We start from the raw sequence: 22,847 nt of genomic DNA, 5'->3' as shown, positions 1-22,847 counted from the left end.
AATTTTCTTCCATTCTGTGGGTTGCCTTTTTACTTTGTTGATGGTTCCCTTTGAAGCATAAGAGTTTTTAATTGTTATGATGTTCAATTTATCTATTTTTTAAAAAATGTATTGCTTGTGCTTTTAGTGTCATATTGAAGAACCATTGTCTAACCCAAGGTCATAAAGACATACTCCTATGCTTTCTTCTAAGAGTCTTATAGTTTAAGCTCTTACATTTAGGTCTCTGATCCATTTTTTGGTTACTTTTAATGTATGGTGTGAAGAAATCCAACTTTATTCTTGGGCATGTCACTCCCCGGTTATCCCAGCAACATGTGTTAATAAAAAGATTATTCTTTCCCCATTGCACTGTCTTGGAACCCATTTGAAAATCAATTGACCATAAATGCCAGTGTTTATTTCTGGACTCAGTTCTGTTCTTCTGTTCATTGATCTATATATCTGTCCTTACGTCAGGGCCACACTGTCTGGGTAGTATAGCTTTGGAGTAAGTTTTGAAATTGGGACGTGTGAATCCTACAACATCTTTTTTTTTCAAGGTTGTTTGGCTATTCTGGAGCCATGTGAATTTTAGGGTCTGCTTGTCAATTTCTGCAAGAAGCCTGCTGCTGGGATTTTGATGGGGATTGCACTGCATCTGTGCATCGGTTTGGGGGAGTATTACCACCTTAACAGGAAGTCTTCTAATCCATGAACACAGGCTATCTTTCCACTTCTTTAGGTCTTAAATTTCTTTCAACGATGTTTTGTAGTTTTCAGTGTACGAGGCTTGCATTTCTTTTGTTAAATGTGTTCCTATAGACTCCTTAGTGTTGAGGCTGTTATTACTATATATGCTTGATGCTTTGCAGAATTTAGATGGATTGCTTTGGGGTATGTTCTAGAAGTGGGCACTTTGTCAGGGCAGCGTTGTCTCATTGGGAAGTGGGGGGCTGGGAGGCTGGGGGGTGGTAGATACAGTCAGCCGACTAACTGGGGGCTAATTTTAAACTTCTCTGGTGGTGTGTAGACTCTCTGCTTGTCTATCACTAACACCCACACACCCCCATGCACACGTTTTAGGCACTTACGTTGAGCCAAGAGCTTTACCTGGATCATCTCACTTAATGTTCAGAACAAGCCTAATTTAGGAGATTACGACCATCTTACAGAGAAGAAAACTGAGGCTTAAAGAGGTGAGGTCACCCACCTGGGGAGAGAAAGGGCAGGATTCAAACCCAAGCATTGGGGCGCCAGAGTCCTCATTCTTAACCACATCTCCACACCTGATTCGAGGCCACCTCTTTCTCTCTCTGTCCCTCACTTTTCCTACACACTTTTTTTTCAAGAAGGTTTTCAGTTGGACATTCATAAAGATGAGTATAATCTGGTTGGTGTATCAGGCAGTGAGATTTCTCAGTGGATTTCTCCAGGCTCCTTGTGGCAATAGAGATGGATTGTCTAGAGATGTTAGACAAGTGTGATAAATGCCCAAATGTGCCAGCTGATACATTAATAATTCCTGCCTACCCCAGTTGTTCTCTTGCACCTGCAAGTAGTGGGGTGCGTAAATAGGAGCCTTATTTACTCGTCTTGCAGGATGCAGTCCCTTTGGGGATGAATCATTACTGCCTCCTGTTGAGAGGTTAGATATTGTATGTAGGGTTGGTTTAGACATAAATAAGGAAGGCCAAGAAGGGAAGGCTCTTTGCTCCTGGAAAGTGACCTTTCACATGAAAGGGACTTCCGCCACCCCCCTGACACCCCCCACCTCCAGCCCCCACCAGCACTTTTCTCTGCAGTAGTTAAGCAGGTTAATAATTTGTAACCCAGAGAATTTGTGGAGGGGAGGCATTTGGAATGACTGCTGCTTGCAAAGCAATTTGCACTCAAGGAGCCTGAGCCTTCTCCCTCCTGGCTCCCTCCAGATTTCCGATTATCTGCACAGTGGGAGGCTGGCATGCAGGGAACACCCAGCACAGGGCACCCTCCTGTCCCTCCTCTTTGTCCTCTGCCTTGCACTGGTCATCAGGGGACTTGGCTCTGCCATGTACCTCTCCAGACTTGAGTGCTGTCTTCTAGAAAAGTCAGGAAAACTTCTTGGAGAATGTGGGAGTTATACATATAGTATATATACTATATACTATATATATATACTATATATATAGTATATAGTATATATAGTATATATAGTATATACATATATATATACATGTAGTACTTTTCCACTCACTTTGGTTTTCACTTGCCCTCCAAATCCCTTCTTTGACAAAGAAGAAAACAGAGGCCCAGAGAAGTAAAGTAACCCAGTGGGTTAGAGGCATAGGATGGAGGGCACTCCAGATGCTCCGATGTCATGTCTGGGGCACTCAGTGTGACCCTGGGCTTGCTGTGGGGGAGGGGATTCTGAGCCCTGGAGTAGGGGATCCTTAGTGTGTTCACAGCAGCGGGGAAAGGGAGCCCAGATGCCTTGCCAGCTTAAATCCAGAGCATAAATGTCAGTTCTGCTCCACCCCTACTGAGCATGGTGTTGCTGGAGACAGTCAGCTCAATTCAAAACAAAATGTACTCACTACCTGCTCAATAAACCAGCTCTGTGCTTGATGATGGTAACTGTGCTGTTTATTGCACCTCCAATGTGCCAGGCACTTAATGATAAATCATTCCCTCATTTAACAATATGGGACATCACAGTGTTCAATAGACAGTAGACTATAACAACATGGAACTCAGGGACATGTGTGGTCTAGAGAGAAAACTTTGGGATTTGTTGACATATGGACAGCGCCTACAGATGTCAGGAGGTAATTATCAGTGAGAGAGCTCGGCTGGCTGAGATGAACAAGGGGATCAACTGCAACTTAGTTCGAGCTGATTATGTGGGAATGAGGGCCAGGTGTTGTCAGATCTTCTAATAAAAACAAAACAAAACAGCAAATGGGTAAGGGTGCCATAGGGCCCCAATCCTGGTATCCCCACTTATTAACTGTATGACCTTGGCCAAGGTCCTTTTCCCTTTGCCTCAGTTCCCTCCTTAGTAAAATAGGAACAATAATAGTACATCCCTTGTAGGGTTGTTTGGGGATTAAAGGGTTGAACCTTTGTAAAGCACTTAGGACATGTATTCCTTATTCTATAAGTACTTGTTAAATAATCAATAAATGGATAGAAACTCAATAAATGAGTAAATACTGTTGTGAAGTGAAATGAAGAGAAGGTGTGAGATAGAACCCCAAGGAGCACTAACATTTAAAGGACTGCTGAGTAGACAGACAAGGAGTGGCAAACCAGGAGCGGGGTGTCGTGGAGCTAAGGGATATGAGGATTTCTAGGTGAGTTTAGTCAGCAGTGCCAAACGTGGTGGAGTGATCAGTTACTATAATGACCAAACTGTGAATTGACTCCAGCATCAATGTCTCATTTACCTCACAGAAAACCTTCAGGTGGGTATTATGTTACTGAAGGTTCAGGGAGGTCATGCTGATGCTCTAACTCATACAGCTGGACTGTGGGGGAGGTGGGATGGTATTGGGAGGACTCAGATTCTGGATCACTTCATCCTTCCTGTACTCCCAGCTGGCTCCTGGAGGGCATAGCAAAGCATTTTACCAAGATTTCTGAGCAGCACTACGGTCAGTTTTCTTCCCTTTGCCTGTACACAGAAGATACAGTGTTCTCTCTGTGCTTCTGAAGTATCCTACACTTTCTCATTCCTTCCTGAGATGGATGACCTGGGGTTTAGGTCATAATCAGAGGATGTCTTATCACATGTAAGAGCGGAGCTTCTCTATTTCCTGAAGTTGGCTTTTTAGGTAAACGGGCCCAGGAACTTCAGTCATCTTGAAAGACTTGCCTCAAGAGTTTGTGAATTTGGATATCAGTAATGTCGAAATCTAATCATCCCTTTTCTACTCAGAGCAGTGAGTTGTTTAAGGAGAAAAGAATAAACAGGTGCCCGGTGAAAAACAAGGATTGCGTGCTGTCTTGGGAGTTAGACAGGAATTGGGGACACGCTGTACTGTCCCCAGAGTTCCATGGTGCCTACATGGGCCACCCAGACCTGGTGGAACCAGGCTCTGTGCCCATTTGCACACCTGGCACCCTGGGAGCTTAATTGGAGTAAAGGGCGTGTTAGTGATTAAAATCGGGGCTCTCTTTTCTCACCTGGTCAAGAGAATAAATAGCACAAAGCTAATATTTTTCGAGAGAAAATTTTCGATTATGTGAGTGAAAACCTCAGCATTTAAAATGACTCTCAGAAATAAGCATCCAGCTCTTGCTGTTTTGCTTCATCAAACAATGATAATATCTCGTTGCACTAAAGCAAAAACCCTAGCCAGGGCCATACGCCTTTGCTGGGGCACACATTTCTCATTCTTTAATGGGTCAATAGTTAACGAGGCTGAGAACCCCAAAGTGAACAAGGACCCAGTGAAGAGAACTAGTAGGTTTATTCTAGGGCAGGGGTCGGCAAACTGCGGCTCACGAGCCACATACAGCTCTTTGGGTACATACATGTGGCTCTGAAGTAAAATTGAAAATGAAAATAAAACTATCATAGTTTCATTTATAAAATTTTTAAAGGTTATTATTCACATAATGGTGATTTCATTTGTTTTATGGCTCTCGAATCATTTTTAAATTGTTGTGAGGGACAGGATTGGTCTTCCGTCTCAAAAGTTTGCCGACCCCTGGTCTAGGGACTCAGTGCTCAAAAGCTTCATGTTTACAACAGCATGGTGTTTGATGTTCCTCCACATTTTCATCAGAGGCTGCCTGGATGGATGACAGCTGTTTTGCCTCACCCCCACCTGACCCTCCTCTTCCATTGTTCCCGCTTGGAAAGAACAGTGCCACCTGGGGGTGGGCGCCGGCTGAGTGGGGTCTGAAGCCCGTAAAAATTTGGGGACTTCTTAAAAGAGTGTACAATTTGGTACAGAAAAACGAGTGTGTCTGTAGAAGGAGAAAAGAAGGTGGGTAGGAAGGGGCCAGTGCAAGCGAGGCGTCCGGAAGCTTAAGCTTGGTGAGCTTCATGACCAGTCAGCTCCTGGAGCTACAGTCTCTAGCTCAGCCTCTCAAATGCCTGCATTTCTTGCCATCCTGCAGTGCTCCTGGGGAAATCCTGTTGTTTCCCCTCTTGTATTACCATGTTCCTCTCCTTTAAGTCTTTGACTGAAATATTTTTGCATTGCAATTTGATTGTCTAGTTGGGGACTCTATAAAAAACAAACTCGGGAGACCCAGGGCTGTTATCTGTTGTGTTTTGCTCATGGTTGGTAGTTCCAGGGCTTAGCTAAGTGCCTGGCCCGGAGTTGGAACTCAAATACTTACTGAATGAATGAATTTGGTAAGAAGAAGCTATTACTAATAGTAAGAACAAATCTGTGGGTGTTGGGCCCCAAAGAAAAATTCCATTGAGTAGGGCCCGGTAGGGTTATTAGGGTAAATTGTGTCCATGGCAAGGATTGTGAGCGGCAGAGCCTGCTGTTAGATTTGAACACATTTTTCAAGCTTTGCCATTCAAAAATGCCACCTTAAAGGGAATTGACCGCAGCAGTTATGAACCCTTGTGTTGCCTATAGAAACCTTCGAGACCCTTGAATTGCAGCCCTCTAGAGATCCTGTGTTCAGATGTAGATATAAGAAACACTTCAAACCAAATGGGATTTTTGGGATAGTCCTCCTTTGGGATCTATGGCTCTGTTCTCCTAATAGGTGAAAATTGGCTACTTAACTCTAGTACTTTGAATTACAGGTGGTTCTGCTCTAATGTGATCAATACATTCCTAGAGACATTGTCCCTTTGCAGAAGGGTAGCCTGTGGTCAGTGCTGCAGGAGGCCGAGCTGGGAGGGGCAGCCTCAGGGTGGGATGGGGAGCTGAGACGTAGGCCCTCTGCTTTTCAAGGCCACCTGGTCCTCCCAACTGTCCCAATACAAGCCACGTCAGTCTCCGCCTCCATGCTTGGCTCATTCTGTTCCACAAACAGCCCAGAATGTTCTTCCTGATCTCACTTCCTGATGAAATCTCAGTGGCCAAGTTCAAGCTCTACCTCTTCCTTCCCTGATCATGCCCACCCATGTTAAATTTGATCTTGGAGTTCCAACAGCCCTATAGACAGAGGAGTCTGCCCTCATGTTGAACTGTGCCCTGCCTTGCATTATTAGGTAACCCTCTCATGTCTCATGTGTCCCCAACTATTCTGTAGATGCCTCGAAGCCAGGGAACATGCTGTATTTCTTTAGTGTCCCAACAATATCACACCATATTTGACTCATTTGGGCTCATTACTTCATTCTTTCATTCCCTGACTGGTTCACTAAGTACCAGGCTCTGTCAGAGGCAAGGGAAACAGCAATGACAGCTGCACACTCCCTCCAGAACCTCCCAGTCTGGTGGAAGGGCCCTTCATGACCAGCTTAACTGGTTTTCTGTTTGGAATGATCTTTAAGGACCTGGGCATGAGGGAGATGAGGTATGTCCCGGTTTCTCCTGTGTCCTTCCTACCTTTCATTCTGAGTGTTCTTTAAACTTTGGTAACATGCTCATAACATCAATTACATACGTAACATGGTGAATTCAAATATGAGGGAAGTATGGGAGTCCATACATGCAGTTATTGAGAGTTCATTGTACTGAGACACTGCTATGCTAAATAGATAAAAATACACTGAGTACAGTGCATGTTTTGTATATGGAGATGGCTGTTTTATTAACAGACAAAACCTTTATTAAAAATTATAATGTGTAGTTAATGTAACCATTTTACTTCTTTGTTTTAGGAAATTATACAGTTCTGGCTCGCCAAGGGGGTTGATGGTTTTAGTTTTGAGGCTGTGAAATTTCTTCTAGAAGCAAAGCACCTGAGAGATGAGGCCCAAGTGAACAAGACCCAAATCCCGGTAAAGTTTTTAGTATTCTTTTTTTCCTTTTCTGAAAATGTCATCAGTGTTTTCTTTCTTTGTCTTAGACACCAATTACCAGAGATGAGTTCTGTCCTGTCCTGTAGGAAGTGCTTTGAGTCGTTTTCTTTAGGAAATACAGAGGAGTTTCAAATGCATACAACCAGATGTTTCCACTGGTTCCTTCAGGGGTGAGGGAGCCCTGGAGGAGTCTGGTAGGTGACAAGGGTTCTGAGGGCATGGACCATATAGACTCCACCAAGGGCCACAGCTACTCCCTACAGTTTTGTCTTCTCACTCAAGCTCAAGTGAGGAGGCCGAAGTTCCCCAGGCACTTTTGTAGTCATTAAGGAACACACAGGTAGAAGGGAAAGGAGCTAACACTTATGAGTGTCTGTTGTATGCTATGTGCTGTTTACTTTAGTATGTTCAACATCTTATGAGAGTGGTTTCAGGATCCCTATTTAGCAAATCTCAGAGAAATTAACTTTTCAGGGGTCACAGGGGTGACAAATGGAATTACAAACCAAGCCTATCACACGATAGAATGTGGCCTCTCTGTGGTTCTACATCAGGGATTCTCAACCTTCCCTCCATGTCACATGAGAGATGGTAACCACATGTCACTCTATTCCTCTGGTCGACCACCATTCTAGTCACTCTGTTTTCAAGGCCAAGTAGACAGTAGTCCTAAAGTGCATTCCAAAATAATGGATTTGTATGGAATTTAACATAATGGAATGACAAAATAAAGTGACACACAGTAATATGGGTGAATCTTAGTAATGTAATGTGTAGCAAAAAATATATATATATATATACAACATGATGCCCTTTTTTATAAAGTTAAACAAGTAAAATGAAATTCATATGGTTATCAAGTTGATTATCAAGCTCCTAGCTTTTGTCCTGGGTAATAGATTTATGGGTACTTATTTCACTAAAACAAATCCATTAACTAAAGAGAACTTAGCCATGCATGGGCTATTTATGAGAGCACATCATGAAACAAAGGTTTATGATTAAGCCATTTTTTTTGGCACATGATTTTCAATAAAAAGGAAAAATGAAAGCAAAATGTGATGCATTAGTCAGCTGCCCCAGAAAGCAGCACTTTTTGTCCAGTCATGACAAATGATCAGAACAGTGGGCTTTGTGTGCTATCCAAGAAAAACTTAAAGAACATGTAATTTCAGGAGGAGACCTAAGAGTCCAAAAATTTTCACTTGACCTAGCAAAGGAAGTTCACTTATTTAAAAAACAAAAAACAACAACAAAAAAGTGGGCCAGGGTGGTGGTGGTGGTTGGTGGTGCTGACTTCACTGAATAGATGGCAACTCAGGTTTGGATTGTCTAGCCTGTCCACATTCATTCTAGGACTTACATACTCTCGTGTTTGTGTTTGGAATAATCTTTTCTTTGGATTCTAGATTATTGTAACCCTAGGAAGGCATAGAATGAACATCAGGACAAATTTCTGAAACCCTAGGAAAGTATAACAGTAAAAGATAGAAGTGGTAAAGAAAGAAATTTAAATGCATATTAATAATTTTGTTAGCAGGTAATTATAGGTGTAATAATGAGCTCTATAATCATTAAGAAAATTTGTTTGCCTTTAAAAATGTCTGGAGCATGTAGGACAATCAAATGTTTAGGAGGATCGTTTGGTTAAATATATTTGTTACCAATTTTTAGATGTTCAGTACCATTTGTTTACTAGATTTATAATTAATAAAAGCATCAGATGAAGTACTAATAGTCACGGATGTTCTCCATCCATGAAACCCCTTGAGCATTGAAAGTCCTAGGATTATCTCTGAGCACGTGTGGCTCAGCTTGAGCCCTCTGAAGAGACAAGTCTATTCACATTAAGAACAGCGATGGGCATCTGACATGTGCAATGATGGTAACCGTGCTGTCCTGTTTTCAAAGGACACAGTCACACACTACTCTGAGCTGTACCACGACTTCACCACCACCCAGGAGGGAATGCATGACATCGTCCGCAGCTTCCGGCAGATGATGGACCAACACAGCAGGGAGCCTGGGAGATACAGGTAACCTGGGAGATATAGGTAACCACAGGACACGCTTCCATTCTCCACAGGTGCAGCAGTTTATCCCTCACGTCCAGACATTGTCACGTGGTTCAAGTTATAATTTAACAAACCATAATTATAAAAAGCATAATTATAAATGTATTGTAACTCGATTAGAATGTACCAGTGCCTGGTATATTCTCTTATGTTGCTTATCTTTGCTGACTTTGTTTCCTCTGTTGTAAAATGATGCTAATCACAGTATTTACTTCACAGGAATTTTATGAAAATGAAAAGATAACATATTATCTAAATGTTAGCTATCATTATTTTTATCATTATTATTTGACCTATTAGCATCCTTCTACAGTATGAATCCATGTTTCAACTAAACATAGATCACAATGGTTAGGAACACAGCTTTGGAAGCAGATGGGCCTGAGATGGAGTCCTGTGCAATGGCTGTGTGACCGTGGAGTGGTTAGTTAACATAAGTCTCAGTTTTCTCATCAATTACAAGGTGATGGTGACACCTGTATAAGGCTGTTGTGAGATTACATGACATAATATATAGGAAGCACTTAAAACAGTGCCTAGCACATAATAAATAAACTTAACTCTTACAATGTTTATATAATCACCAAATAGAATCAATAGAAAAGGAGAAATCTCTCCTCCTTAAAGTAGGCCCTGACTATCTCCATTTTACAGACGAGAAAACAGATTCTGAGCATGCAGGTAATGGTCACACATGTAGTAATGGCAGAGATGGGACTGGAAGTGAAACACTTGGGCTGCAGATACTATGTACTTCACCATTAATGTAGGGTCTCAGCCACCTAGAGCCAGCATTGATGTGGGGCATGTCAGGGGCATCTGTCCTCCCTGAAGAGTGTCTGGTTTTCAGTAACTCAAGAGTGCACCCCAGTAATAGTGAGACTACACAGGGATTCAAATACAAGGGGAAGTTTTTTGGAACCCTCCCATTTTCCCCCTTTTTTTGTATCCATGCTGATTATTTATTCATACGATTGCATTGTACTTATTCAGCAACAATAAAGAACTTTCCAATTCATGAAGTGGCATAAATTAATCTCAAAAAGAGTGCTGAGTGAAAGATGACAGACAGAAAGCAAACACCCCCTTACCTGATAGCAGACGTATAATGTAAGTTCTACGTGGAGTGATGAGAACTTCTAAAGAAGTCTTCCTGAAGTCACTGAGTTTTTATCAGATTAAGAAAGAACAATATTGACTGAGATCTAAATGTGTTTAACTTAGACATGGCCTAATGTTAGGCTTGTCTTTGGGTTTATTACAATAAGCAACTGACCAGGTGACCCAGCGTGTCATTTCTTGGTCATCTGGCTTGACTACGCTTCCCAGGGAGCCCCAGCCTGATACGGTGTGTGCATTCATCCCCACACCTCGTTGATCAGATACAAGCACTTTCCCAGTCTTCTGCCAGGCCCTGACAGCACTGCACCCTGCCAACTCTTACAGGTTCATGGGGACTGAAGCCTATGGAGACAGCATTGACAGGACCATGATGTACTATGGGCTGCCTTTTATCCAAGAAGCAGACTTTCCCTTCAACGATTTCCTCACTAGGCTAGACACACCTTCTGGGAACAGTGTGTTCGAGGTTATCACGTCCTGGATGGAACGCATGCCGGAAGGAAAATGGCCCAATTGGATGGTAAGTCCTCATGCCCAGCTCAGCTCATCTGGTGCTGGTGAGTCACGTCTAAAACATGGGGTGTATCTGTTTGTTGGTGACCTTCGCCCTTCCCGTATTCAGTGATTGTTTAGTGAGCCAGGCCTGTCCCCGCGTCTGACCAGGTTCTTGTCATTTTTCTTCCCTCTTTTCCTTCTGGTTCTCAGACTAGATAATCTCAATTGATTTGTCTTCAGGTTTGCTGATGCCTCTGCCAGTTCACATCTGTCAAGCCCCTCCAGTGAATTTTTCATTTGTTACGTACTTTTCACCGGAAATTTCCATGTTTTTTTCATAATTTCTCTTTATTGATAGTATCTATATGATGAGACATTGTTCTCATACTTTCTTTTAAGTTCTTTAGCTATAGTTTAGATCTTTGAATAGTTGATATAAAGTTTTTGTCCAGTATGTTAGGTGTTTGGGTTTCCTCGGTCCTATTTCCTATTGAATGCTTATCCCTCATTATGTATGGGCCATACTTGCCCTGTTTCTTTGCATGTCTTGTATTCATTTTGTCGTTGTTTTTAAACTGGGTCTTTTTAAAAATGTAATGTGCAAATTCTGGCAATCAGTCTTCCCTCCACAGAGCTGGTTGTTGTTTGTTTCCTTAGTGACTTCCTTGGATCGGTCTCCAAACTCTTGTGTTCTTTATTGTGTGGCCAATAATGTCTCCGCTTGGCCAGCTAATCTGTCCCCTACTATTTGGAGATTCCTTCAATGCCTTGAAACTGAGTCTCCCAGCCTTTGCTGAGGGGCCGTGTGTGTGCCCGTTGGGGTATGATGTCAACACTCTGGCAGGCAGTTTGTAACTCTTAGTCTTCACTTTCTGTTTGCACAGATTCAAGGTCAGCCAGAGGGGAGAGGAGAGCCTTTTTCTCAGCTTTTCCCTGGGCATCGCACAGCCCTGAACATGGGAGTAGCATCCTACATTCCAGGAATATGTCAGAGCTCCTTATGGGCATCTCATTCCCTAGCCTTTCTTTTAAGTGTTTTGGTCAGAATCTGTTCAGGCCTCGTTGGTATCACCACCTCAGGCAGGTGTAACATTAAAAAAACTACTGTTGGTTGTTTTTGGCAAATGCGTTGGGCGTAGGGCTATTTGCACACAGTCAGGCCAGATAAAAGAAAACAACCAACCAAAGGCTGATAGAAGGGTCAGATAGTGACAGTTCTTTAGAGACGAAGCTTCTGTAGAATGCAAAACGTATTCTGCCCCTCCTGTGGCTGTTAGGCTGCTGGTTTTCACACCTACTGTAGTGGCAAGACTGTTGGGTTTCAAGGCTGTCATAGAGCTGAGGGCAGGAAATAAGGGTAAGTTAAAATGACACAAAGCTTGCTGTTCTGAGATCCAGCTGTTTTTCTTTTTTCTTAAAGATTTTATTTATTTATTTTTATTGGGGAATTGGGGGAAGGGGAACAGACAAGTTGCTGTCCTTTTGTTCTTCAGTCTAGTTGTGGAGGACGTTGCTTCACTGGCCCAAATTGGCACCATCATTGCGCTCTTCCCAGGCGAGGCAGATCAGTTGCCGGCTTCTGGACGGCCGCTCACGCTGGCTGCTGGCTACACACGGTAGCCCATGGCAACCCACTGCAGCAGGGGCTGCAGCCTACGCCGTCGCCGGCAACTCACGGCAGCCCAGCTCCAGGTTGAGCTGTTATTCAGCATCTTAGCTGTGGAGGGCAGTGTCACTGGCCCTATGTGGGATCCGAACCGGGGCCCTCTGGCATCCCAAGCCAGCTCTTAGCAACGCGCCACTCGGCCAGCCCCAGCTGTTTTTCTTGAATACATACTTCTTGGATTGTTCCAAGACTTTAATTTCTAGAATTCTGAAAATGTGGATTGTTTGTTCTTGCCAGTATGCTCCTTTCAAGGCGATTTTTGGAGGTCCTTACGCCATCATTCCAGAAGTCACAAATTTTATAATGTAGCTTTAGCACCTGTTTTGTTTTTTTATATACTTAAAGTCGTGGGTATCATAGGCGACTGGTACCTCTCAGCCTTTGAGAGGCCCTGATCTCTGTTCATTCCTGTGAATGACCCCTGGAAATACTTCTTCAGTTCTGAAAAATAAAGTACTCTAGGTCCAAAAGGCTTGAAAATCACAGGGTTTCTTATCAGATGCTCTTAAGATAATGAAATAAAAATCTGGCCTAATTTTCTGGCTTTCAAAATAGAAAAATGCTTTACAATGGTCTATAAAAGATAATTGAAAATTTTTAGTACATCAAAAGGAAAAAAAAAAGGCAGCCTCCCTTTTTCTGAATTGTAGCAACCAAGTTCCTATTCTCAGGTTCAAGTTCAAAGGCTCGTTCTGCCTCATACTCCAACTTGAATAAATGATGGTTTCTCAGAGTTTGTTTCATCATTTGTAATATATAAGACATAACGTAGGTGTGAAAGTACTTTTTAAGCAGAAAAGTGCCATACTCAGCACATGCACATGAGACAGAGTTGTGCTATAACAGAGGGAGTTGTTAGGTGATTTAAATAAACTCTTAAATAAGGACTAGATATTATGTATTTAGAACATGTAACATAGAAACTTTATAAAATTTCCTGGTGGACTGTGTAAATTTCTTTATAAAAGTTGATTTATCTTTTAATTTAAAATTTGTTTTGAAGAGTTCAAGTCACACACACAGCAGGTCTTTCTCCCACCTGGTCTGTCCTTGTCCTGCGCTCTACAGGGGAAACATTTTTGTTTCCTGTCAATGTTCTCTTATCCAAAGGTGGCAAGATACTGATATGCGCCCTCATAAATTTTATCTTACTTGCAAAGTCATCAGGAAGTAAATCTGTGTTGATTGTAATGGCCAAGACAGTCATTTGGTTAGTTACGCAGCAACTAGTAGGTCTGGGACTCAAATCCAGGCTTGCGGATACCGAGGGACCCATGGTACCGTTTCCCCAAACAGAAGCGCTAGCCGGAAAATAAGCCCTCGCATGATTTTAGGTGCCAAAATACGGCACCTTGGCATACTGAATATTTTAAGCTGAAGGAGTTTGTGGGAAAGGTGCCCTTCTCCCTGAAACAGATCATAACACCCTCATGTGAGGGGTGCGTGCCCTCCATATCCTGGAGGAATCATGCTAGGGTTTCTTCTCTGGCTAGGTCTTATTTTCATGGAAACACGGTAATCTTGTTTTTCTGCCTTGTGAACTTTTTGTTAAATAGGGTAAATCTTCTGGAAAACTGTGTGTAGAGCTATGCTCTTAAAAATATTTGCCTTTCAGCTTGGTGGATCAGACAGCGCCCGGCTGACTTCTCGTTTCGGGAAAGAATACATCAACATCATGAACATGCTGCTTTTTACTCTTCCTGGAACTCCCATAACTTACTACGGGGAAGAAATAGGAATGGGAAATATTGTAGCCACAAATCTCAACGAAAGCTATAATGTCGTAAGTTAGCACAATTTACCCAAGCACCATGCCATGTACTCTTTTGCCAAATCAAAGAGTTTACTATTCCTAGTCTACAGCTGAAAATCATGACTTTGCTTTTCTTTCTTACTGCTAGTGAGAATTCTCAGCTTTCTTGGCTGGGGAGCTTGTTGAAAATGCTGCTTCCTGAGACACACAACTGAATTGCTTGTGTAAAGCCCAGTTATCTGCATTGTAAAGACGTTTTCCAGCTGATTCTTAGGCACACTAAAATTTGAAAACCAGTGCTTTGTGTTTGGAATATTATTGATTGCCCTCTACCTGAAACATGGAGTTAGGAACATTAATTATAGTGCTTGTCTGTATTGCTAGATTTCACTTGACTATAGCACCAAGATTCTTCATTTATGTTGACAAACGTAATGCACAGCCTCAGACTTGAGTGCTTTACATTTTGTTTTTTTGTTGAGGCTAGGATCTAATAATTGTGTTGCTGGGTAGATGAATGACCTTGAACCTGTAATCTGTACGATTAGCTTTCAATTCTATGAGATCCAATTTCCCAATATTTAGTCAAAGTGAAACTTTTTTTATTTTAGCTCCTAAATCTGTGTGTGCACTCGTGTACAATAAATACCGTAACCAGGCTGGGTAAAAGAGGATAGAAAAGTTAGGCTCAGTTGTTCATGGCTGCATATGTGAATTCACCATCACTGTATCACAGTAGAATGAGTTGGTCATGGCACATTTTGAAATCCTGTATTACTCATTTTTTAGGGAAAAGCAGCAAAGCTTCCAAGCATGTATTGAAGTTCAGCTAGTATAGTCTATTTAGACTCAGGATATTAGCTTTTTAAAATTATATTGTGAAACTGGTTTATGTATTAAATGTTAAGGTCTTTTCATTATATGAATGCTAATGAGTACAAGTACTAGCTAAGAAATATAGGAAATTAAATAATTATGAAGTAAATCATGGCCAAAAAACATTTCTTTTAATAAACAGACCACTGTTTTCTCTTTATAATCTTTTGACATAGGATACCCTTCTCTCAAAGTCACCAATGCAGTGGGACAATAGCTCAAATGCTGGCTTTTCTGAAGGCAGTCACACCTGGTTACCCACCAGCTCAGATTACCACACTGTGAATGTTGATGTAAGTATCAATGAAAATGTTATGCTGATTCGAGAAACAGGAAATGAGTTTCCGTGCTGGTAACATATATTCACCCTGAGTCTAAAACTTTAGCTGATGCTCTTTAAATCAGTTGCGTAGAGTTCTCTTGCAGTTTTCATTTTTAAGGAGTTTGCAAGTCATGCTTTTGTGAAAATACAGACTGGTACAGAAGCGTACCATCTGAAGTAGCATACAGAATATGCAATTCTTCAATGGAATGACTAAGAACTGTGAGCTATTAAGGAAACTTTATGGAGGTTTTTCAGCACGCCCAGCTATCCTTCCTCCTTTCCTCTCCTCAATAGGAAGGAAGGAAGGAAGGAAAGAAGGAGATCAGTCAATCAACCTAGGGTAAACTGAAGACATGAATAATTCCTAAAAATAATTGCTGTTCTAAAAAAGTATATAGTCTCTGGTTTTTGCCTATACTATTTTCTGTTCTCATGGCGTCAAGCTTGCCAAGTTCAGCTAACCAATTTCCTAAACACTGTGACTATTAAATAGAAAAATTTAGTTCCTGTGTCACACTAGCAACATTTCAAGTGCTCAGTAGATAGTGGCTACCATACTGGACAGCAGATATAGAAGAGATATAGAACATTAAAATATATCTTAAAATGGCCATTGTAATTTGAAGGATAACACTAAAATATGTTTTAAAATGGCCATTACAGTTTTAAGGGTAACCATTAGAAGAACAGATATAACTATAATTTTCAAAGAACATTAGAAGGGAAAAAAATTACATAAAGAAAACCAATTGATTCAATAAAGTTAAAAGGAAGACAATAAAAAATAGTACAACTATAAATAAAAGATAAACTAAAGCTGTAAGGATTATGTCTAAACATGGTAATCACAAATATAAATGGGTTAAATTTACCTACTAAAAGATAAAAATTCTCAGAAAGACAAAACCCTACATAAGAGACATAGCTAAACAAAAAGACAGAATTAAAATACAGATAGCGAAGGCAAATACTAACAAAAAGAAAGCTTGCCTCCTTTTTGGCTATAGCTATCAAAACAAAAAAATGCACACACATCCTGACCATGTAATTTCATTCCTAGAAGTCTGTACCTAGGAACACTTGCACATGTGGAAAATGATAACTATTCAAGGATCTCTGCTGTTTTTAATAGAGGACTCTGGAAATGATTTAAATGCTTCATCAGTAGAAAACCAGTTGAATCAATTCTGGTTAATCTATACGATGGACTAGGGTGCAACTTTTAAAAACAATGAGGGAGGTTCTGTGTGCATTGATGAGACCATCTCTAACATGTACTAAAGAATACATGGCACAGAATGGTAACATGCTGTTTGTATAAAGAAATAAAAAGTATGTCTATCTATGTATGTTTGCATGGCACAGAATGGATCATTGCATGATACATAACAATGAAAGACTACATAACCAGTGGTAGTGTCTACCTCTGAAAGAGGAACTGGCAAGCTGGGGGATGGTGCTGAAGAAAACCTTTTTATTTTATGTCTTCTTCTTATAATTGAATTTTCTACTGTGTACATGCATTTCCCATTAAAAAAAAAGTAAAGTTACAAAAAGCAGGATGAGGAAATATTTAATAGCCGACAAAATAGAATTCAATAGGAAAAGCATTATGAGACAAAGGCCAATTTTAAAAAATTGATAAAAGAATATTTTACTACAAATCATGAATCTATGCATCTAACAGTAACTTCAAGATACATGAAAACAAGTATTTTGAGAAATGCAAAGAGAAACTAACAAATCCACAATTACAGAGATACACTTCAACATACTTTTAGAAAGTGGTAAATCAAGTAGACAAAAATAATTGTTAACACTTACTGGGCACTTCTTATGTGAGTGGCACTGAACTGTGCTTTTTCATGCATTATCTAAGGCTATAGAAAACGTTAATAATAATTTGACAAGTCATATACATATACGTGTACCATAAATACCTTTGTACCTGGTAAACAGAGAATAAACATTTTTCAGATATTCATTAAAGACTACACATTAGGACCCGCCCCCAAATAACAACTATCAAAACCACAGCAATCAACATGGCTGGCAATAATATTAATACAATGAAATGAACATTATCACTCATTTTGGCAACAGCTCTTATGAAGAATAATTTGGCATTATGTATCAAGTGTTCATACTCTTTCTCTTTTGGATAAATAAATAATCCAAATATGGGGGGCACTAATATAAGAAAATATTAGAAACTTGAATGTTGAAATAAAAAGGCATGGTTAAGTATGGTATAGCCAACCATTTAATAGACTATTTTGCCATTGAAATCACATTTATGGAGGTTATATAATGACAGGAGAAGATGCCTGAAATGTTAGAGGGGAAAAAAAGCAAGAGAAATACAATATTAAATTATGGATGTTGTTTATGTAGTTATAAAATAAACCCAAGTGTTTGTTAAAGGACATATATTACTCCTACGGTTTAAAAAAAAGTACTGACTTTCTCTTTAGGCAGCGTTTTGCTTTGCATCCTTTTTTGCAACTTTCTGTTCATTACTAGCTGTGCAAGAAATACGTGATTACACATTATTCTACAATAGAAGAGAGAAGCCCCAATTCACCAAAAGCTGAGTCTGTGGCCACAGTGGCTGCTTTTCTGCCAGTTACAATGTAGCATAAAAGGGACTCTATTTAGGCAAGTTAAATATCCATTAGCTTAAGACACGGACATCTGTTCTGGGATTCCTAAGGTGGAGTCCAACCTGGTGTCTCCACGAGCTCTGAGCTCTGGCCAAGATGCAGCAGGCAGGGCATGGCGCACACTGCAGTGAGTCCCAGACAGGGTGAAGCCCTGCCTCTGCGATTTCCATCAGCAGTGGTTAAACTATTCTTATCTATTTATTAATACTTACAATGGGTAGTTACTTTAAGGGGAAAAAAATTGAAGCAAGTTTTGTTGGGGAAATTTCTTATTTGATGCTAAAAATGTTTTTAAAAAACTCTTAGAATCAAACATTCATGTTAATACTTTTTCTTTTTTAATAGGTCCAGAAGACTCAGTCCACATCAGCACTGAAGTTATATCAAGAGTTAAGTTTGCTTCGTGCTGATGAGCTGCTGCTCAGCAGGGGCTGGTTTTGCTACGTGAGGACCGACGGCCACTCAGTCGTGTACACGAGAGAGGTGGATGGCATGGACAGAGTCTTCCTTGTGGTTCTGAATTTTGGAGACTCATCAAGGCTAAATCTAAACGAAATGATCTCAAACATTCCCAGCAGAGTGAGGATAAGGTTAAGTACCAATTCTGCCAACAAAGGAAGCGAGGTTGATACACGAGCCATTACGCTGGACAAAGGAGAAGGACTCCTCCTTGAATACAACACCAAGGATCTCCTTCACCACCAAACAGATTCCAGAGGCAGATGTTTCGTTTCCAGTCGGGCATGCTACTCCAGTGTATTAAACATACTGCACAGCTTGTGTTAGGCACCCCTATGACAGCAATGAGGACACGGGCATTCTGTTCTAGTCCAAGCATTTGCAGCAACGTCACGTACAGCACACTGCTGGGGACACTTTATTAACAGTCATTAATTCCTTGCTATTTCTGTACCTTGAATGGGAAGTGCTTTAGGAACGTTTCTCACATGTTTTTAAAGAATAAAATGTTTAAAACAAAATCATTGCTTGGAGGAACTTGTAACTTTACTGAGATAGCATCAATAGAGATGACCAGAACATGTTAGGACTCCAGATTATTAGAAAGACCTAATAAATTGTAATGTGAAGAATATTTTTATTCCCCAAAATGCAGGTACAGAACCTAGAGGATAACTTACCATCAAAGTGTCTAAAAATGTTCACTGAGGGAGGCAGGACCTTGACTTGTAAACTGTTCAAAGAAAATCTTAGTAAAACAGACAAAAACAAAGCTGTTCTGTTGGGGAGAGGGGAAGGGCTCTATCACCAACCCTTCCATCGCTCCCGACTCCAGGTCCTTTTAAGGAGCAGGGTTAGAAAACGACTTTCCTAGGTTAAGGGACATGTCTGTCAAGGAGATACAGTACAAGCGAGATGGACACTAAACAAACTTTGGAGAAGCAAAATTTTAAAAATTATTTACTAACTTAAAAAAAATCTCCCTTTTGCTCATCCAACTGGGAATAAGACAAATGTTTCAGCGTGTTTCCAACTCCCACTGAAGGCAGCATTTCAGAATTTTAGATATTTCTTAAGAGTCTCGAAAACACTGGTGCTGTCAAGTCCAAGTTCCTCATACAGGAATTTAATTTGGGCTGTAATCTAAAAGAAACACATTGGAAAAATTAGAAGGCCTTTGTGGTAAAACTGCAGTGTTCAAGTCTTTGTCTACCCGTCTTCACCTCACCCCGAAGTCAGCAATTTACGGCAGGGGTACTTTTATCTGGGACAGAGGCAGAAGGCTCCCAACAATTAAGATTCAATTACTTTCTGTAACAGAGTTGGCAAGTACTGAGTACTAGCGAGAGCCTTTCCTCTTAATTGGCTCAGTGTTCTTCGCTCGCCTCCTGCGTCTCAGCCACAGACCTGACGGGTTGTGAAGCAGCTGTCATAAACCCCACCATACCCACGGAAATGCTGAGTACAACCACCTCTACTTGGGGATCTGTCCACCGAGCCGGGCTTGGTAACATACCTTTTTGTGAGAATCCTCAATCACATGATTGCCTCCAGGCTGAATATCTAAAATAATACTGGGGGCCTGATAGCCTGAAAGAGTTAACATAGGAAACAATCAGAAGGTTTTGGCCAGTTGAGAGCCATTTCGCCCTTCTCCTCCCAAGTGCTGTCTTAAAATAATAGGGAAGAAAAAAGACATAAACCATCACCACCACCACCAAGGAGATGGGAGGGAGCAAGCAGAAGACACATTTCTGAAACAGGGAAAGCAGGCTGGTGGCTGAGGAAGCTGGGTGGGACAGACGTGGGGCCACACAGAGAAGGCTGCGACCTAGGAGGAAGCCAGCTGGCTCTGCGGGACCTGAGTCCCGTGACCTGGACACACTACACCAACGGTGAGAGCAGCACAGAGCTGAATACAGGGCGACCATCTGAAAACGTGTAAGTGGGTCCCTCCCACCCCACATCCAGAAGGCCCTGGCATGTCTTGGCAAGGATAAAAGGTAAGAGTCCTTATTTAAAGAAACGGAAGGATCTAGAGAAAACGAAAGCAGCTAGTTTGGGCACTTGAAGCTCCAGAGCCAACTTCAGAATCTGTTTTTCAGAGGTTCCCAAGAATCATGGCCCAATTATAATATTGCTAAATGAAAGAATCGTCGCATGATATGATAGTACAACTTGAATTTATACTTCATATTTAAATTTGCTTTTTTTCTTTGTGCCTTGCCTATCTTATTTTAATATTGGACTTTGAAAAAGAGATGAGCCAGTTATAGTTGTTATATATGCTTCAACTGGAGTCAACATAAGGAAAAACAATTTGTCCCAAATCACGGGCAGATGATTTGGTCTGGACATAAAACGTGTTACTCTGAGCAGCAGGCTAAAGGTAACAGTCCATTTAACTATGCTCCGTGCTTCCAGGGATCGCCTACCTTCACCGGCGCCCTTAGCATGCTCCGTAACGGCCTCCTTGAGTTTCTCAGTATAGTTTACAATTCCTTTCAGAGGTACACGTTCATCGTTTTCATAAGCTGTGATGTGAATCGAAGGATAATGCTGCCAGAAAATAGATGTACAAAGAGTTTACATTATTCCTTATGGTTGGTTCTTTTTTCACCTTACAAATTATGAAAAATAAGTACGTCCAATTTTTTTGTTCCCTAAATGCTAGATCTTTTTATTTGATATTTTTGAGAGATGGACAGTATCACAGTACTAGACTACTTGTTACCTGGAATAGCGTTTTCTTGACCAGAGAGACCATGACCTTATAGAAACAAACGCGGAATATAAGCAGGGATGGTGCTGAAAGGTGTTTGGGTATTATATGCACAAATCAACTAAAGTCCTACTGAATTTCTCCACAGCGTGGTCTACAGAATTCCTGCCTCAGCTCTGGTAAGCATCCTTTTGATTATCTTCTCTATCACTTCCGGATAACAATATCATTACTGTCTTTCAGTACCTGAGGTTTAATATTTTGATAGGGACAGTAGCGTTTTATGTAGTTCTTGTGTTTTTCATCAGATGAAGGATTTCCCCATTCTTCTAATTCTTCTAATGTCAGAGGAAGTGTAGTGTCCATCATGGTGTTTAGAACATCCAAGAAAGGTGCCTAAAAAAAAAAAAAAAAAGCCAAATGAACTTAAGCTTTGACAAACAGGTTGGTAAAATGAGTTTCAGAACCTTGTGCATTCCGGAGTCAGGGTGCTACGCCTGACTTCCTGGAACTGATGCGTCACATATGCTTTGTCTCTTTTTCTACCAACTCTAAATGTTCTTACAAATTAAAAAAAAAAAAGATCAATGGGAATAGTCATTAATATCCTTCAGTGGAAATCCTTCAAAATTAATAAAGAATACTGTCAGGGGAGAATAAGTAAAGGGTAAGTAGTTGGATTAAAATAACTTTAGAAGTTCTCCCAGCACGACTGTGTTTAGCAGCAGTTCTCAACCTGTGGGTCGTGACCCCTTTGGGGGTCGAATGACCCTTTCACAGGGGTCGCCTAAGACCATCGGAAAACAAAAAGATATTTACATTACGATTCATAACAGTAGCAAAATTACAGTTATAGAGTAACAACGAAAATAATTTTATGGTTGGGGGTCACCACAACATGAGGAACTGTATTAAGGGGTCGCAGCATTAGCAAGGTTGAGAACCGCTGGTGTTTAGAATGTAAAAACTTTGTCATACTCCTATGCTGAGGTAAAACGTAACAGAAACTTTTTCTCAGAGCAGCCTATGCCTTTATGCCTCCCCATTCCGTAAACAGTCAGACAGTGTACTCACCTCCAAAGTCACAGCTCTCAGGAGGTCTGGATTAAAATTGCACAATGCTCCCACAAGCACCCCTCCAGCACTGAAAGCAGTCAGGGCTGTTAGACTTGGCTGAGAAAAGCCTTGGCCATGAAGCGTCTTAATGCAAGCCTCTAAGTCGGCAAGGCCGTGTAGTTTTTTGGTTAGACGGCCATCGGCGTGCCACTGGAGGCCTAACTCACCACCACCCCTGAAATTAAAGGGCAAGACAGTTTTAGTGGGGAAAAAAAATATTCACGATTTAGGATGGGGTCAGTGAACCTGTGGGCCAAATCCACCCAGAGGCCTGTTTCTGTATGGCCCTCGAGCTAAGAATGGTTTCCACATTTTTAAAGGTTAGGGGTAAAAATCCAACCAGGATATGCAGCAGAGACCATAGGGGGCCTCAAAGCCTAAAATGTTTACTATTTAGTTCTTTAGAGGAAAAGTTTGCTAACTCCCAATATACACAATCAAAATGGATTCAACAGATAAGTTTTGAGTGTCTGCTTACTATGTACCAGGCATTGTGCTAAAAATGCAAGCCTTAAGAATATAAACAAACAAAAATCCCCTGCCCTAAAGAAGGTCATAATTTTGTGGGGAAAGAAAACAGCTACGAAGCAATGTGGTTGCTGCTATAACACAAGCATACATAAGGTATCACAGAAGCAGCAGAGAGAACACCCACCTGTCAGGTTAGGGAT

General features: G+C 41.0%; 2 protein-coding genes across 5 annotated transcripts in view; one reads left to right on the top strand and one right to left on the bottom strand.

The window, feature by feature from the left end:
- SLC3A1 (solute carrier family 3 member 1) overlaps positions 1-19,305 on the top strand; it is a 33,622-nt gene extending 14,317 nt beyond the window's left edge. Inside the window, exons 5-10 of the mRNA XM_019647939.1 lie at positions 6,764-6,883; positions 8,816-8,940; positions 10,426-10,621; positions 13,878-14,045; positions 15,068-15,184; positions 18,225-19,305. Coding sequence (XP_019503484.1) covers positions 6,764-6,883; positions 8,816-8,940; positions 10,426-10,621; positions 13,878-14,045; positions 15,068-15,184; positions 18,225-18,665 — 1,167 coding nt within the window. The 3' untranslated portion in view covers positions 18,666-19,305. The remainder of the gene's footprint in view (positions 1-6,763; positions 6,884-8,815; positions 8,941-10,425; positions 10,622-13,877; positions 14,046-15,067; positions 15,185-18,224) is intronic.
- PREPL (prolyl endopeptidase like) overlaps positions 18,959-22,847 on the bottom strand; it is a 36,160-nt gene continuing 32,271 nt past the window's right edge. For all 4 annotated transcript variants that reach the window (XM_019647935.1, XM_019647934.1, XM_019647936.1 and 1 more), the window contains 5 exons: positions 22,135-22,351; positions 21,307-21,456; positions 20,774-20,897; positions 19,855-19,928; positions 18,959-19,481 (listed from right to left, as the gene is read on the bottom strand). In XM_019647935.1, the coding sequence (XP_019503480.1) occupies positions 19,392-19,481; positions 19,855-19,928; positions 20,774-20,897; positions 21,307-21,456; positions 22,135-22,351 (655 nt within the window). In that variant the 3' untranslated portion in view covers positions 18,959-19,391. The remainder of the gene's footprint in view (positions 19,482-19,854; positions 19,929-20,773; positions 20,898-21,306; positions 21,457-22,134; positions 22,352-22,847) is intronic.

Source organism: Hipposideros armiger, unplaced genomic scaffold (assembly GCF_001890085.2).
Source record: "Hipposideros armiger isolate ML-2016 unplaced genomic scaffold, ASM189008v1 scaffold_118, whole genome shotgun sequence".
Taxonomy (NCBI): domain Eukaryota; kingdom Metazoa; phylum Chordata; class Mammalia; order Chiroptera; family Hipposideridae; genus Hipposideros; species Hipposideros armiger.
The sequence above is the reverse complement of the archived record's forward strand: the minus strand, read 5'-3'. Positions and strand labels throughout refer to the sequence as shown.